We start from the raw sequence: 16,004 nt of genomic DNA, 5'->3' as shown, positions 1-16,004 counted from the left end.
TTTTGGTTTTTTGATTTTTAGTGAGGCAATTGGGGTTAAGTGACTTGCCCAGGGTCACACAGCTAGTAAATGTTAAGTGTCTGAGGCCGGATTTGAACTCAGGTACTCCTGATTCCAGGGCCGGTGCTCTTATCCACTGTGCCACCTAGCTGCCCCCCAGGCTTTTCTGAAGCCATCACCCTCATCATTTCTTACAGCATAATAGTATTCCATTACCATAATGCACAACTTGTTCAGCCATTCCTCAATTGTTGGGGATCACCTTAATTTCCAATTCTTTCTCACCACAAAAGAGCTGCTATCTATCTATCTATCTATCTATCTATCTATCTATCTATCTATCTATCTATCTATCTATCTATCTATGTCTTTTTCCTTTTTTCTTTGATCTCTTTGGGATACAGACTCAGTATCTGTATTGTTAAGTAAAAGGGTATGCACAGTTTTATAGCCCTTTGGGCATAGTTCCAAAATGTTCTCCAGAAGGGTTGGACCAATTCACATCTCTAACAGTGCATTAGTGTCTCAATTTTTCCACAACTCCTCCAGCATTTGTAATTTTCCTTTTCAGTCATAACCTAGGTGTGAAGTGATAACTCAGAGTTGTTTTAATTTGTATTTCTCTATTAATGATTTAGCACATTTTTCATATAATTACTGATAGCTGTTTTCTTTTTCTAAAAACTGCCAATTCATATCCTTTGACTATTTTATGAATTTTATGAATTGCTCTTATTTTTTATAAATTTGGCTCAGTTCCCTATATACTTGACAAATAAGATCTTTATCAGAGAAACTTGATGTAAACTCTGCCCTCTCCCCCCACCCCAGTTTCCTGCTTTTCTAATTTTGGATGCATTTGTTTTGTTTTGCAAATCTTTTTTAATTTAATGCAATTAAAATTATTTTTTTAACCCTCACCATCCTCTCTATTTCTTGTTTGGTCATGAACTTTTCCATTATCCACAGATCTGATGGGTAATTTTTATCATGTTCTCATTTCTTTATGATATCACCTTTTATATCTAAATCATATACCCATTTTGAGTTTATCTAAGTATACAATGTAAGATATTGGTCTATTCCTAGTTTCTTCCAGACTGCCATACAGTTTTCTCATCAGTTTTTATTGAATAGTGATTTTTTGCCTCCAAAAGCTTGTATCTTTGGGTTTCTCAAACACCAGGTTAATGTGTCTGGGCGGGGAGGGGAGGTTTGGGAGGGGTGAGGCAATTAGGGTTAAGTAATTTTTCCAGGGTCACACAGCTAGTGTCAAGTATCTGAGTCTGGATTTGAACTCAGGTCCTCCCGAATCCAGGGCCGGTGCTTTACCCACTGCACTATAATGTGGTTTATTCACTTCTGTAAATTGTGTGCCCAATTTATTCCATTGATTCCATTGTATTTCTTATCCAGTACCAGATTCCTTTGATTACTGTTTTGTGGTATAGTCTGAGCTCTAGTACTGTTAGGCTGCCTTCCTTTACTTTTTAAAAATTTGATTTCCTTGATATTCTTGACCTTTTGTTCCTTCAGATGAATTTTAAAATTATTTTTCTAGCTCTATAAAATAATTCTTTGTCGTTTGATTGGTATGGCATTGAATAAATAAATTAATTAATTCAGGTAGAGTTGTCATTTTTATTATAGTGGCTTGGCCTACCTATAAGCAATTAATATTTCTCCAATTGTTTAAGTCTGTCTTTGAGTGAAAATTGTTTTGTAATTGTGTTCATATGTGTATGTCTTGGCAAGTAGATTCCTACGTGTTTTATGCTGTCTTTCTGCTGGGTTTGTTGGTAATATAAAGAAATGCTAAAGATTTATGTGGGTTTGTTTTATATCCTGCAACTTTGCTGGAGTTAATTGTTTTGACTAGTTTTTCAGTTGATTCTCTAAGGTTCTCTAAGTATACCACCTATATAAAGTATACATAAATATACCATCTACATAAAGTAGTAGTTTTGTTTCCTTGTTGCTTATTCTTATTCTTTGACTTTTTTTTGTCTAATTGCTGTAACTAATATTGAACCAGCCCTTTATTCCTGATATAAATCCCACTTGGTCACAGTGTATGATTTTTGTGATAAAGTGCTGTCACCTCCTTGCTTGTGTTTTATTTAAAATTTTTGCCCTGATATTCACTAAGGAAATTGTTCTATGGTTTTCTTTTTCTGCTTGTGTTCGCCTTGGTTTAGGTATCAAAGTCCTTTTTTTTTTTCATAAAAAGAATTTGGTTGGATTCCTTCTTTACCTACTTTTTCAAATAGTTTATGTAGTATTAGAATTAATTGTTCTTTAAATGTTTGGTGGAATTCACTTGTGAATCCATTTGGTCCTGGGACTGTTCCCTTAGGAAGCTCATTTATGGCTTGTTCAACTTCTTCTTCTAAGATAAGGTTTTTAATGTATTCTATTTCCTCTTCTGTTAATCCGGGCAACCTATATTTTTGTACATATTCATACATTTCATTTAATTGTCAATTTTATTGGTACATAATTGGGCAAAATAGCTCCTAATAATTGCTTTAGCTTTATTTTCATTTGTTGTGTATTTGCCTTTTTCATTTTTGATGCTAGTAATCCCCCCCTTTTAACAATTAAGTTAAACAATGGCTTATCTATCTTATTGGGGTTTTTCATTAAACCATGTCCTTGTTTTATTACTTCAATGTGTTGTTTTTTTTTACTTTCAGTTTTATTAATCTCTCCTTTGAATTTCAGGATTTCTATTTTACAGTACTCAGTTCTTAAACTCAGGAATTCAGTCTCTTATAACTTCTAGAACTTGGGTACTCTCAAACTCAGTATTACAAGCAAGGGAACTCCATAGGCTGTAATTCATTCTCAGGATGTCTAGCTGTGGATCCATGCTCCTATAAGAATGCAAAAGCAGAAGGAGAGGAACTATAGGTCCAGGAAGTCCCAACTTAGGTTCTCCAGCAAGCCCAAGCTGGCTGCTCAAACTATGCTTCTCCTGTAAGTTACCATTTTACAATAGAGGACAAGGGAGGAGGAGGGGAATCCTTTCCCCTCTGCCTTACTGTATTCCATTCTGGAAGTCCAAGGGAGAAAGTATGAGGAAAAAAAGAAAAAAAAAAAAGGAGCCAGGGTCTTTTTCCAGACAGTAAAACCTAAATAAATGGGACATTTACGTATTTGTGTATCTCTTGGTTTAGAAGGCAGATTTTTTGATGTTCAAGTTGTCTTCCTATTTTTTCTCCACTCTGGAGAGGTAGCATGATATAATAAAGGAAATATTAGGCTTGGGGATCAGAAAATCTGGCCTTCTACTTATTGAGTGTTAGGTCAGCCATTTTACTCAGTTTCTCCATATGTAATATGAGGATTATCAAATGCCAAATCCAAGGTTGTTGTGAGGAAAGTGATTTGTAAAACTGCCAAGTGCTGTGGGAATTATAATTATTTCTCCGTACAAGTAGCAAAGGGAATTTCTGGGTTCTAAAGTAACTGGCCTACTTTGGAGAAAAAATGGAGACAAGACATTCCCCCAAAATACAATGTTTCATAGATCAAAATATATGTATATTTTATTTCCAAACACAAAGCAGGCATCAGTTTACAAAAAAAAGCAAAAAATAAACCCTTTGAGCCCTCTCCCACCCCCAAACCCTTAATGATACAGCATGAATGAAATATGATAGAAAGGAAAAAGTTTAAAATGCAATATGATTTTAAAAAACACAATTTACAGTTTAGATAAGAAAATATAGTGGTCCATGTTCCCCTGTGTCGAGCAGATGGTCTTAGCCAAGTCAATATGGTACTTTAAATAAATCATGATTAATACACGTGGAAAATGTGAAGTCAGGGGTGTGGGTTTGACTCCTAACTCTGCTACTTACTAAGTATGATTTTGCACATATTCATTTTCCTCTTTGGCCCTCAGCTAAACCTGTCAATCTTAGAATTGGCCTATGTGATTTTCGAAGGTCACTTTCAAATTCTAATCCTCAAACGATCCTATAAGCAAGCCACAGCATTTTACCATTGATGACTGGTGCCCCCTTAGAAATGGCCAGCCATCACTGGGGACACGTATGAACAAAAAAAGGAGGTAGGCTGGCCTTACAGTCAGAGGGACAGATCATGGATGGTCAGTCCAAGTGCAGCAGACTAGCACTCACAAAACATTAAACAGTTCAGAGGAAATGCTCAAGAGTAGCTGGGTACATCCTTTATGGAGCGTTAATAGGAAGACAAACAGTAGTACAGGATGGGACAGGGACAGGTTGTGATCTGCAGTGGTGGTGGGAGGACTTGCACTGATAAGATCAAGACTCCATTCAAATGTCTCATATGCCGACATACACAATGTTGAGAAAGTGCTAACATTCCTGTCTTAAGAGAAAGCATCTTTTGTTATAAAGAGATTTTAAAAATCATAAATGACATCACAAAAATGCATATGGTCCCTGTGTATACCTGAAAGATCCTTGGAATGAGGATAAGGTGGTTAAAAGATAGGAGGGATTCAGGGAAAAGAGGTACAGGGAATGTTGAGGTATAATGGAAGGTGACCAAAATATCCCCTTTATGAAAGGCTCTCTATTTGGCAACCTATAGATACTTTTTGTTTTTGTTGTTTTGTTTGTGGGGCAATGAGGGTTAAGTGACTTGCCCAGAGTCATGTGTCTGAAGCTGAATTTGAACTCAGGTCCTCCTGAATCCAGGGCTGGTGCTTAATCTACTGTGCCACCTAGCTGCCCCAAACTATAGATACTTTTAAGGGCACTTTACTTAACCCACTGTATTACTAGAAATAGGTCCCATTTTACAATGGGGTGTTTCCAAATACAGGAAGGTCCCCAAAGTATAGAAAAGGACTAATGGACTATAAAACTGACTCATTTCCTAAGATTTCATCTTGTACTTAACATGGGACATAAAGATGCTAAAGAGACAAAACATATGATGTATGTGAATGCACACATACACACATGTACAACCATATACACAAACAGCAAAGGGTAAATACAAGGAACATTCAAGAAACTATTTCACGTGTATACTGAAATACAGAAGGATTGTGATCACTTTCTACAGAGAAAGCACCAACACATGAAATCATGGATTTCTTAGATACAATTGGGGAGGAAGAAGAAAAGGAGATAAAGGAAAACAGAAAGGAGATCAAGTAGGACAAGAAGAGGGAAAGGAAAAAGAAGAAAGAGAAGGAATTTTTGTATATAGTAAGTTCACTGCATTCTCTTTAATTTCCTCTACAAAAAATAAGAAATAGCAGAAACAAAATGGTTCTACCTCTGAAGAGAAAAATTACTCTCTGGACACAGATTCAAGAAGTTTGAGGACTGCTATTCTGCAGCCTTCCACTAGGAAGTACATGGACTTCTTGCAAAGGAAGGTCCATTTCCTTAAAGCTTCTACAAGCAACAAGAACAACTCTCTTCACCCTCCCTGTGCTCCCTCCTCCCCTCCTCCAAATCCAAAGCTATGGCTCATCTTGGGATTCTGGCCTTAAATTTCAGTAGGAAAATAGTTACAACTCAGCTTCCAAAATGAGAAGTCACCAAATCCTCTGTCTCTTCCCTTGAAAAAGCAGGATAACCACCATAGCTTCCTGATTATTCCTGATAGATTCCTACATTTCCAAGGTACTGCCTGAACAGCAAAAATAGTACCTAGGTAAAATTAAAGTGTGTCCTTAAAGGTAAGTCTAACTTGCTAAAAATGCAGAAGGTATAAACAGAAAACATGGAGAGAGATTTGTTTGTACTTTACCCTAAATCCCAGAATACTTGAACTAGGGGGCTGCCTCCCTCCCTCTGGGAGTTTGAAAGAGGTAGTTTTAAGTTAAGTGCTAAGCCAACAGAACTTTGGGAACTTATGGAATATTTTAATCTCAGGGGTGATATAGACAAAAAATGACTGGAAAGTCTATTGGCAAATATGTCATGAGTTAAGGGATGAGCAGTTAGGAGAGTACCGAAATATATCTAGAGGACAGTGGCAAGGAGAAAGACTGCAGATGGGTCTAATAAGACAATTGGATTTCTGCTTATAAATGGACTTCTCTTTGCATTGTTTCTTTTAGCATGTCAGGGACTTGCAAAATGACAAAATTAACTGAGAAGACAAGGAATATGCCATGTTCATCTTCATATCCTTAGTTCTAGCATAGTGAGCATAACATAGTATTTACTTTATAAATACTGGCTGATGGATTGTTTGCATTATCATAGAAGGATTAAAGGCTGAAAGAACACCCTAAATAAACTAAGTTTTTGTTCAGTGGTTTCCAGTGACTATCCCATCAGTATGTCTATCAGCTGTAGAAAATGGGTTGGGGTGCCATACTACTCAGCCACTAGCATTACGTGATATGGATCAAAAAGAAAAAACTCATCTTTTTAAAAACTTAAGCTGGCCAATGCAATCCCTATGTGTTCACAATAGCCTTTTTAGACAACTCCTTAGTTAGACCAGATAATTGCAGAGATCCTTTCTAATTCTAAATCCTAAAAGGAGGGGAAGGGATTGTACACATTTTGACAGGTTCAAGGCTAGGGGACAGCATTCTTGTGAGGTTCATCCATTTTCTATATTTCCCAGATGTGTTTCTGAGTGTTGTTTTTCAGAAGACCTTATCCCTGAGAGAGCTACTGCTCTGATCATATAGGACTTGGCAGATAGAACAGCTAACCACAGCTATAGCTTGGGAAGAATAGTATAATTATGTTGGTGCCATTTGGGTGTTTGAAGCTAAGGTAGTTTCGATATTTCTAGTCCTGACTTTTAAAGGCTTTGATTGTTCTGCTGTAAAGCATTTTCTCTGAGTGGAAACTTTTTTTTTAGGTGAACTTTGTTTCTCCCTTATAGGAGTTTATACCTTGACATTCTGAGAAGGGGGTGGATAGGGGGTATTTAACTTGTAAAATGAAACCGAGAGAGAAAACTTTAGCTGGATTCAATGAACAAAATAATACTCATGCACTGGGATAACTCAAAAGCTGCTCTGAATCAAGAAATTAAATATGACTGCTGCATAAGTTCAAAATGAGATTGAATCCTCCAGGCAATGCAAGAAAAGGAAGAAAAAAAATCATAGGCAGCTGGTACATTTGCTGGATACTGTGCAGCCCATACAGTATGGACACAATCTTTCTAGGAAGCCTAGGACAGACTGGGCTTGGGTTGTATGGTAAATTAAATAGCTAAACAAGACTTAGTATTCTGGAAATTTGGACAGTTTCTTACCTATGGGCCTTCCAAGGCACTAGAATGATACAGCTGAAAGTGTCCTAAGAACAAGGAAACACTAGAATGTAGGCAATAGTATGACACGTGTTGAGGTCCTTAGAAGTCCCCTTCAACTCCTTCACTTGAGGGAAATGACCCCTGAAGTGGTTAAATAACTTGGCGAAAGGCACACAATGAAAAAGGCAGTGCTAGGGCTGGCACCCAAGACTTCTGACTCTTAGTTCAGAGTTTTAAGGCAAGAATAGAAACCCTGATTGCCAGAACTCTACCCCTCCTCAGCATCTTCCACCACACATCCCTCTGAGCAGAAGCAGATGCAGCCCTGGCTTCGAAATCATAAGAATACAGAAGGGTTAGCAGCTACCTTTCCCTATACCACTTGACACTGCTCAGTGCTGTGGGTTTCTGCCTTTCAGGTTATTGCGATTTTAAAACTTGGTCAAGGGTGAGTAGGAAGACTAAGTGAGTTTCTGCAGTTGTAGGTGAAATTGTAACACATCTACTAGGCATGATGGTACCCTGAGTTTGTCAGACACTAGCCTAAGACCAGCACAGACCAACCACCTAACCTGTTTCCTTCCATCAATAAGTAAATCTATATTCTATCTCATTTGAGCTTCATGACAACACTGTGAGGTAAGGGATTATCCAGATTTTACAAATGAGGAAACTGGCTCAGAGAGATGAATTAACTTGCCCCTGATCACACAGCTATTAAATGCTCAAACCCAGTGCTCAAACTGTCTCCTAGTCCAGCCCTCTGCCTCCCATACAACACGTGTCTGTCTGTCTCTCTTCTCTTCACCTCCCCCCCACAAGTGATGACATTTTCTAGACATTTTTGGTGGAGTGGTACAGGGACTGGATTGAGATCTCAAGTTGTACAATATTAAGTTAGTTTCTTCTCTATGAGCCTCAGTTTCCTCATCTTTAAAATAAGCAGATTTAATTAAATGGTCTCTAAGGATTCCATCAACTCTTACATCCTGTATTCCAAGGTTTGGCCTCTAACATCTGAATTCTATGAGTTTTTCTAAAGTTTTCCTAAAGGAAGAGCCTTGGGGTTTTCATGTCTCTTCTTTTCCCTCCCTATCACTGGATTAGACTATATTTTCATTTGCTATGACTTCACAACATTCTATTTTCCATCCCTCTGTTCAAAATGTCTTAGTATTTCTCTTCTCTCCTCCTCTGTCCTGGAGGACTTCTCACTAATGAAGACAAATGGTTCCTTTGACTCTTTCCCTTCTCTATTCCTCTGTTCTACTTCTGCTTGCTGTCTCTTCTCTCTAATTGGTTATTATTTTTCTGGTCCTCCTCACTCTCTTTTCATGTTTTCTGCTTTTCTCTGTAGTGAGTAGAGGTCCATCCTCTCTAGACATGAGCCCCAGAGAAGCCAAAGGTCACTGAGTTATTGGGAAAGTCAGGATCAAAACCCACGTACAATCACAACACACACACACACACACACACACACACACACACACACACGCCTGAACACATTTGGAATACCTGCCTGAAATTAGAGGGTCTTTTCTAGTCACCTTTCAATTACCAGAGGCAAATGACCTAATGCCTCTTTTATTTCTTCTTCTCACTGCTCACCTTTCAGCTGCTTCACTGACTCAAAGGCAGATTAAATGATCCTCCCATACTTACAATATCCTGCACATAGTAAACATGTATTGAATCTAATTAAGAGAGCAATTTATACCATTGGTTAATGGCCTGGGTTTACAAACACATTCATAATCCTGCCTATTTACTCCTAGCTATTTGTATGAATCAATCAAGTAAGCATTTATTAAGCATTTACTGTGCCTAAGGCACTATGCTAATTGTTGGAGATACAAAGACAAACGAAACAAAACAAAAAAAAATGCCTGCTTTTGGTCTAATGGGGAGACAACATGAAAATAACAATGTACAAACAAGATATAGACAGGGTATGTTAGAGATGATGAGTGAAAGGGAATAGTATTAAAAGGGATCCGGAAAGATTTCTCGGAGAGGGTGGACTTTTAGTTAGCCCTTGAAGGAAGCCAGGAAGCAGAAATGAGGGAGGGAGAGAATTCCAAGCATGAAAAATTACTTATATGGAAAATAATAATTCAATAATTGAATGGATCCGTGCTCTACCAGGACACAGCACAATGTGCTTTAAAAGTAAGCAAGTGGGGTTGAGCCCCTGTAGAGGCTCAAAGAGAAGACACAGACAACAGTATTTGTTCTCTTCCTGTGTAGAGTGCTTATTCATGTTTTCTCTTATATCCTCCTCAGGCCAGGAACTTTCTTCTAGATCTCTGAACTTTCTGTGGGTACCAGAGCAGTCCTCAGGCTGTCCATCTGTTGTCATTTATTCTCACTACATGACTGACCCAACCTCCTTTTCTGACCATCCATTTCCTTGAGGCTGCTTCTATACATGGACCATTAAAGAAAATATGCTGCCCCCTGCTTACTTGCAGCCAGAAGGGTTTTTTTTTTGCCCTTTGGGTACCCTGAAATTTGGATGGTGTTTGGATTATGGTGTTCCAAGGACACTTGTCCAAAAAAGGGTACCAACATAAAACCTAGAATGGAATTTACTGGGGACCTTATCCACTCGGTTTCATTAATGCAAAAGTTGTTTTACCCACGTAGTGAACCCCAATTTTAAAAGTCCATGTGACTTGTGACATTTCTAGATTTCAACAAGAAAGCACTTTCATTTTCCAAATAAAATACATGTTTTTCCATCAGTCACATAATTTTCTTGCTTTGTGATCTAGAAAGTTTTTCATTATCTATGAGAAGATTGATTGCAACTACCCACAGGACCCTCAGACCATTGGATCAGAGCTGGGAGGATGTTATGGCAATGTGCCACTAAGGGTGGTACATAAGCATGATTCTTGTGGACCATTCTCATGGTATGGTAAGAAATGAACTCTAAGCTCTTAAAAGAAGCTATTTGTCCCAGGAGAAGCAATCAACAGGCAATCAAAAGACCTGGGCCTGTAACCTTGGACAAATCTCAATCTCTCTCTCTCTCTCTCTCTCTCTCTCTCTCTCTCTCTCTCTCTCTCTCTCTCTCTCTCTCTCTCTCTCTCTCTGTCTCTCTCTGTCTCTGTCTCTCTGTCTCTGTCCCTCCTCCCTCTTCCCCCCTCTCTGTTTCAATTTCTTGATCTTCTCTTATGTGAAAGCTACATGATATTTCCTCTTGGGTACTTTCCAAATTAAACATTTTATGATACAAAGGTACCTTCTAGTTTCAGTATTATTCTGATGCCAAAATCTAATGTAAAAGATTTAGGGTCAGGAGCACCTATTTTTTGTGTGTGTCAGAGGACCATGGCTTTAGAGATAGAGAGGATGTCCAAAATCATCTATTTCAACTCTCTTCTATTGCACTGTATTACTGTGACTAATAGGGCATGACCATATAGACTGATAAAGCTTTCTAAAAAGAGTAGGCACTTAGTATGCTTTGGTGGTGACTTTCTTTTAAATAGAACTTTCCTACTAAGGGCAAATATTGACCCAGATTTAAAGCACAAACTACCAAGAATTATAGAGAGCAAAAAACTTGGAGTTGAGTCCAAGGCAGTGGCTGTGGAGAGGGAACAGGCCAATTTGTTAACCAGGGGCAGTAAGACAGCACTTGTTCTAAAATGGTGCTTCATCTGTAAGATCCCGAAAATCAGGTTGAACCTCTCTACATTGGTTTTGGGGTTGTGTGTATATATGCATGCCAAACTGGGAGGTCAGAGATGGACAGCAATGGAGGCTCCAAAGTGGGCTTACTCTATTTCTATACTGCACTTCTGACACAGGTTCCAAACATCCCTCTTACTCATCCCTTTCACTTGGATTGTAAACAATACAAAATTAGCCATAAGGTAAATACAGTAATGCCTTATTTATCTGGTCCCTTGCAACACTCACTTTTATGAGCTATGACTTACAGTGATTGGGAAAGGAACAATTCCACCTAAGTGAATTTCCTGGATAACTGTTTTCTTTTTTTAAACATCCCAACTATGATTACTTTAACCATTTTAAAAGGATAGCCCACATTCCTAAAATGCATTATATCTCCCTGTTTCCTTCAACAGAAATTTTAAAAATTAGAACTATGATTCCATGACATACGGTACTCCCAATGTGCAAACTTCTTTCTAACACTTGCTTTGCAACTTAAGAGTCTTTGAAAGCTGCCTGGGACACAAAAAAGTTAAGTAATTTCCCCAGGGTTACCCAGAGGCAGGGTTTGAATTCAAGTCTTCCCAACTTGGTCAGCTTTCTACTCATTCCCCTAAGATGCCTCTTTGGCACAAGAACCAGAGGATTAATATAAATTGCTTTAAAAAAAAAAGCCTGGGCTTTCTGGGTGCTATGGAGATACTCACAAGGGCCCCTGAAATATTCAGGGCTCTTTGTATCTACCTGGAATGGTTACAGGCTCTGAGCTTTCTGAAAGGCACATCTAAGCCTTTCTCTCCTTGGAAAGAACAATGGATTTAATGCCAGAATACCTGAGTTTCAGCCAAAACTTGTGACCTGTTTGACCTTGGAAAATCACTTAATTTCTGCATCCCAGTTACTACATCAGTAAAATGAAGGGGCTGGAAAAGATGACCTTTCCAGCTCTAGATCTAAGATCCCATGATACCCGAACTACCTGAATCATAGGATTGTTGGGAGGAAAGCATTCTGTAAAACGTAAAATGCCATTTAATGGGAAGATAGTCATTTCCTGCTTCTAATCTGGGTTGAGCTGGAAAACTAGATGATAATAATAATGTTAACAACAATACAAACCCACATTTTAGAGTGCTTCAATCACTGGTTTGAATTTTATAAAAAATAAGAGTAAGTAAGTTCTGAGTAAGAGCCAGAGGGGCTCTCATAAATAAAATGCATGAACTGTAGTGCATGTATCTATTTTAGCTGTTCAGAGACTTTTCTTTTGGGTTTCCTTTCAAGTTCTATGTTGAGTCCAGATAGCAGAGAATTGATTTCCAGATAAATGAGATGTTACTCTATTTGTTCTTCATGGCTACAACAAAAAAAATACTGCAAAATGATGTCTGAGAAGCAGGTTAGGATTTTTTTCCATTAACATCCATTAATAATATATTTATATACACATGTAGAATACTTATTACATGTATATAGCCTGCATCTCATTCCCTATCAACACACAAACATATATGTTATAAATATAGTCATATAATATTGTATAAAAAATTAACTTAGCTCTAGTTACATTGATGCTGGGCTAATACAGATTAAGGTTTTGCCAGTTGGTTCTGACCACATTTCCAGTTAGTGCTATGTCCTTGGGGAAAAGCCTAGGGTTGGAGAGCAGACTACAAGCCTGCTGTCTTCTGGTTTTGGTGCTTGCTAAGTTGGCGGGGGCCCCTCATACCGCAGCATTAGCTTGAAGGAACGGGCGAAGTTGTTGGAAAGGGCGCAGCTCCACCGCTCTTGTCCCAGGGGCAGCAGCAACAGAAGCAAGAGCAGGGACAGCAAGAAGAGCTGAAGGGGTAAGGCTACACAGCATACCCGATGGAGGAAGGGGCACAGTCCTCTTGGACGACTCTGCAAAACAAAAGCAGGGCAAAGTGGCTTAGTGACTGGGGAGGGAGGTTGAGACTAGCTTAAGGAAAGAACAGTCAAGGAAACTTTAAGATCCAGTAGCAGCTTCTGACTATGCTCCTCTTCTACCAGCAAACTTCCAGGGCTTCCTTATCACCTTCCCAATGAATTCTTGATCCTGTCATTGAAGGTTCTCTAAAAGTTTTTCAACTTTATTTCACATTGCTGTCCTTCAAGTATTCTACTTTAAAAAAAAATTAATAAAGTATTTTATTTTTTCTCCGTTACATGTAAAGATAGTTCTCAACCTTTGTTTATACAAGCTTTACAATTTCAGATTTTTCTCCCTCCCTCCCCTCCCTCCCTCCTCCCCTAGACAGCAGGCAATCTGATATAGGTTATATATATATACACATACATATATATACACATATATATACATATATATACACATAATAACATTAATCCTATTTATGCATTAGTCATGTTACAAGAGAAAAAAATCAGAGTAATGATGGAAAACCTCAAAATAGAAAAAAAACAACAGCATCAAAAACAAAAGAAATAGTATGGTTCATTTAGCATCTATACTCCGCAGTTCTTTTTTTTTTTCCTGGATTTGGAGATCCTCTTCCATCACGAGTTCCCTGGAACTCTTCTGTGCCATTGCATTGGTGAGAAGAATATAGTCAATCACAGTAGATCAACACTCAATGTTGATGTTACTGTGTACAATGTTCTTCTAGATCTGCTCATCTCACTCATCATCAGCCCACGCAAGACCCTCCAGGTTTCTCTGAACTCCTCCTGCTCATAATTTCTTACAGCACAATAGTATTCCATTGTATTCATATACCACAACTTGTCCAGCCATTCCCCAATTGATGGGCACCCCCTCAACTTCCAATTCTTTGCCACCACGTAAAGAAGTATTCTACTTTTTGACTAAACACAACTCCCCTTTGCCTGCCTCTCCCCTAACTCATCTCTAGTTCTTGCTACATTCTTCCTTCACAATAATTTTGTGTGCAAGTGTCTTCCTACCTTAGAAGGTTGTAAACTCTTCAAGAGCCTCCACTTAATTTTATTTTATCTTTGTATTCTTACGATTAGGAAGAAAGCCTTGCACATAGCAGGCATTCATTCATTAAATCAACATTTACTAAATGCCACATACCAGGCACTATTCTAGGAACTGGGGACACAGAGACAAAAATGAAACTCTAATTGTTAAACTGAACTGAATTGACACGCAGGGGCTATTAACCTTACTTCTACATTACCCTTATTATGGCCCCTTAAGCAAATCACTTAAATGACTTCACACCTCAGTTTTCCTATCTTTTGTGATATCTATATATCTATATCTATATATAGATATATAGATATCTATAGATATATAGATATATAGATATCTATAGATATATCAATATAATTTCCTGGATATACTCTTCATATAAGGCCCCAAGCGAGTTTTCCTTGATAACCAGGATAAAACAATAGAACAAAATCAAATAGCATGGCAGCTGTATCTGATGGGTGAAATCACCCTGTCTATAACTTGGGGCTGTGAACACATAACTACCCTTATCTTTTTGTGTTTATTCTTTTCTGATCTTGAGTGAATGACTATTTCAAGACAGAAGTGCCCAGGAGAAGTACCCAAACTCTTTGTGAGTTTGGATGGTCCAGAGGTCCCACTAAAGGGCTTATTGGTGGTTGGGGCTGAATAGTGGCAAGTAATTATAGCATCCACCAAAGTGGTAGTGCCAGTGGCAGGAAATGCATCTGCAAAGGTAGCAGAGAAAAACACTAAGAACAAATAGACATAGGATGACAGTCACCCAGGTGAACTTCCTGCCCTCTTGTCACAGAGAGAAGTGCCATCTGTGGATTCCAGAAAGTCCCAACCCTTTGAGCCCCGAGGAGGGCTACAGGGAACTTCATGAGAAAAGGACTTCCAGCATAATAGTTCTACATGTATGCTTCAGTACAATCATAATCCAAATATAAGTCCACTCTTCCCATAGAGACTGTGTGTATTTGTAAGAGAGTGCTCCTCTCAAGTTTGGGGGGAAATGTTTTGTACCAACTGTTCTTTCCATACTGTATGAGTAAATAACTACCTTTTTCTAAAAGCTAATTGATGTTACTGGCTGATTGTCGATGGGGAACATATCAATGTGGGATCAGTAGCGATAGTCCTAAAAGTGTACCTCCTTAGGACAAGACCAATAAGATACAAAACTAGACATTTCCTCTTCTGAATTCTTAAGCCTCTCTAAAATAAGAATTGTGCATAAGATAAAAGAATTTTATCTCTATTTGTAGTCTAAGACACCAAGAACTTTAATGAGATAACAACCTGATTAAATAAGAGCAGAGAAGGTTAATACCTAATCTCTAATGGATTATTTTAGCACCCCCTCCTTCATAAGCCCCCAGGCTCTGACAGTTTGTTACAAGCTGACCCATGGGTTTGTAACAGAGCTCAAGTTTGCCCCTATATATACCCTGCAGTATGGAAAGTGGGAATCGTGTTCTGTCTGAAAGGACAAGGTGCCAACATACTCTCATATTCTCTGGCTTAGCCAGAGAATAGAGGAACAGAGGGAACTGAGGCAGGATGCCAGCATTTGTGTGGCTCCACCAGACCTCAAGGAAAGAGAACTGGCATCCAGTTGAACCTAGTTCTGTTCCGCCATAAGTCACTTAGGGCAGAGACTGAGGCTTGTAAAAAGTGAATTTTCAAGGAAGGAAGGAGGGTAAGGTGACTTTGATGTATAGTACCTCTGGAAATTGCCATCAAAGGGGAAAGACTCAGAAAGTAAGCAATAGAGGAATATAGGGGAGGAAAGACTGAAATTAATATTTCAGGTGGAAGAAAACTCAGTTAAAGTATTTGAGCAATCTTGCCCTGTGGAAAAGTGGGAGGGGAAGGGGATAAGTGGGGAGAGGTGAAGGAAGGGAGGGCAAACTGGGGGAGGGGGCAGTAAAAATCAAAACACTTTTGAGGAGGGATAAGGTAAAGAAGATAGAAAATAGAGTAAATATTAAGGGGAGGGAATAAGATGGAGGGTAATACAGTTAGTGACAGTAAACTGTGAAAGAAATGATGAGTAGGATGCTATCGGAAGGACTTATGGAAAATACAATCCATCTACAGAGAAAGAACTACA

General features: G+C 38.5%; 1 protein-coding gene across 1 annotated transcript in view; it reads right to left on the bottom strand.

Moving 5' to 3' along the window:
- Positions 1-3,574: 3,574 nt before the first annotated feature.
- The window catches only part of SYNE3 (spectrin repeat containing nuclear envelope family member 3), a 202,886-nt gene continuing 190,456 nt past the window's right edge, over positions 3,575-16,004 (bottom strand). The window contains exons 21-22 of the mRNA XM_043989293.1: positions 12,656-12,828; positions 3,575-12,283 (exon numbers count right to left, since the gene is read on the bottom strand). Coding sequence (XP_043845228.1) covers positions 12,262-12,283; positions 12,656-12,828 — 195 coding nt within the window. The 3' untranslated portion in view covers positions 3,575-12,261. The remainder of the gene's footprint in view (positions 12,284-12,655; positions 12,829-16,004) is intronic.

Source organism: Dromiciops gliroides, chromosome 2 (genome assembly GCF_019393635.1).
Source record: "Dromiciops gliroides isolate mDroGli1 chromosome 2, mDroGli1.pri, whole genome shotgun sequence".
Taxonomy (NCBI): Eukaryota; Metazoa; Chordata; class Mammalia; order Microbiotheria; family Microbiotheriidae; genus Dromiciops; species Dromiciops gliroides.
Note: the sequence above shows the minus strand (reverse complement) of the source record. Positions and strands in the feature narration are given on the sequence as shown.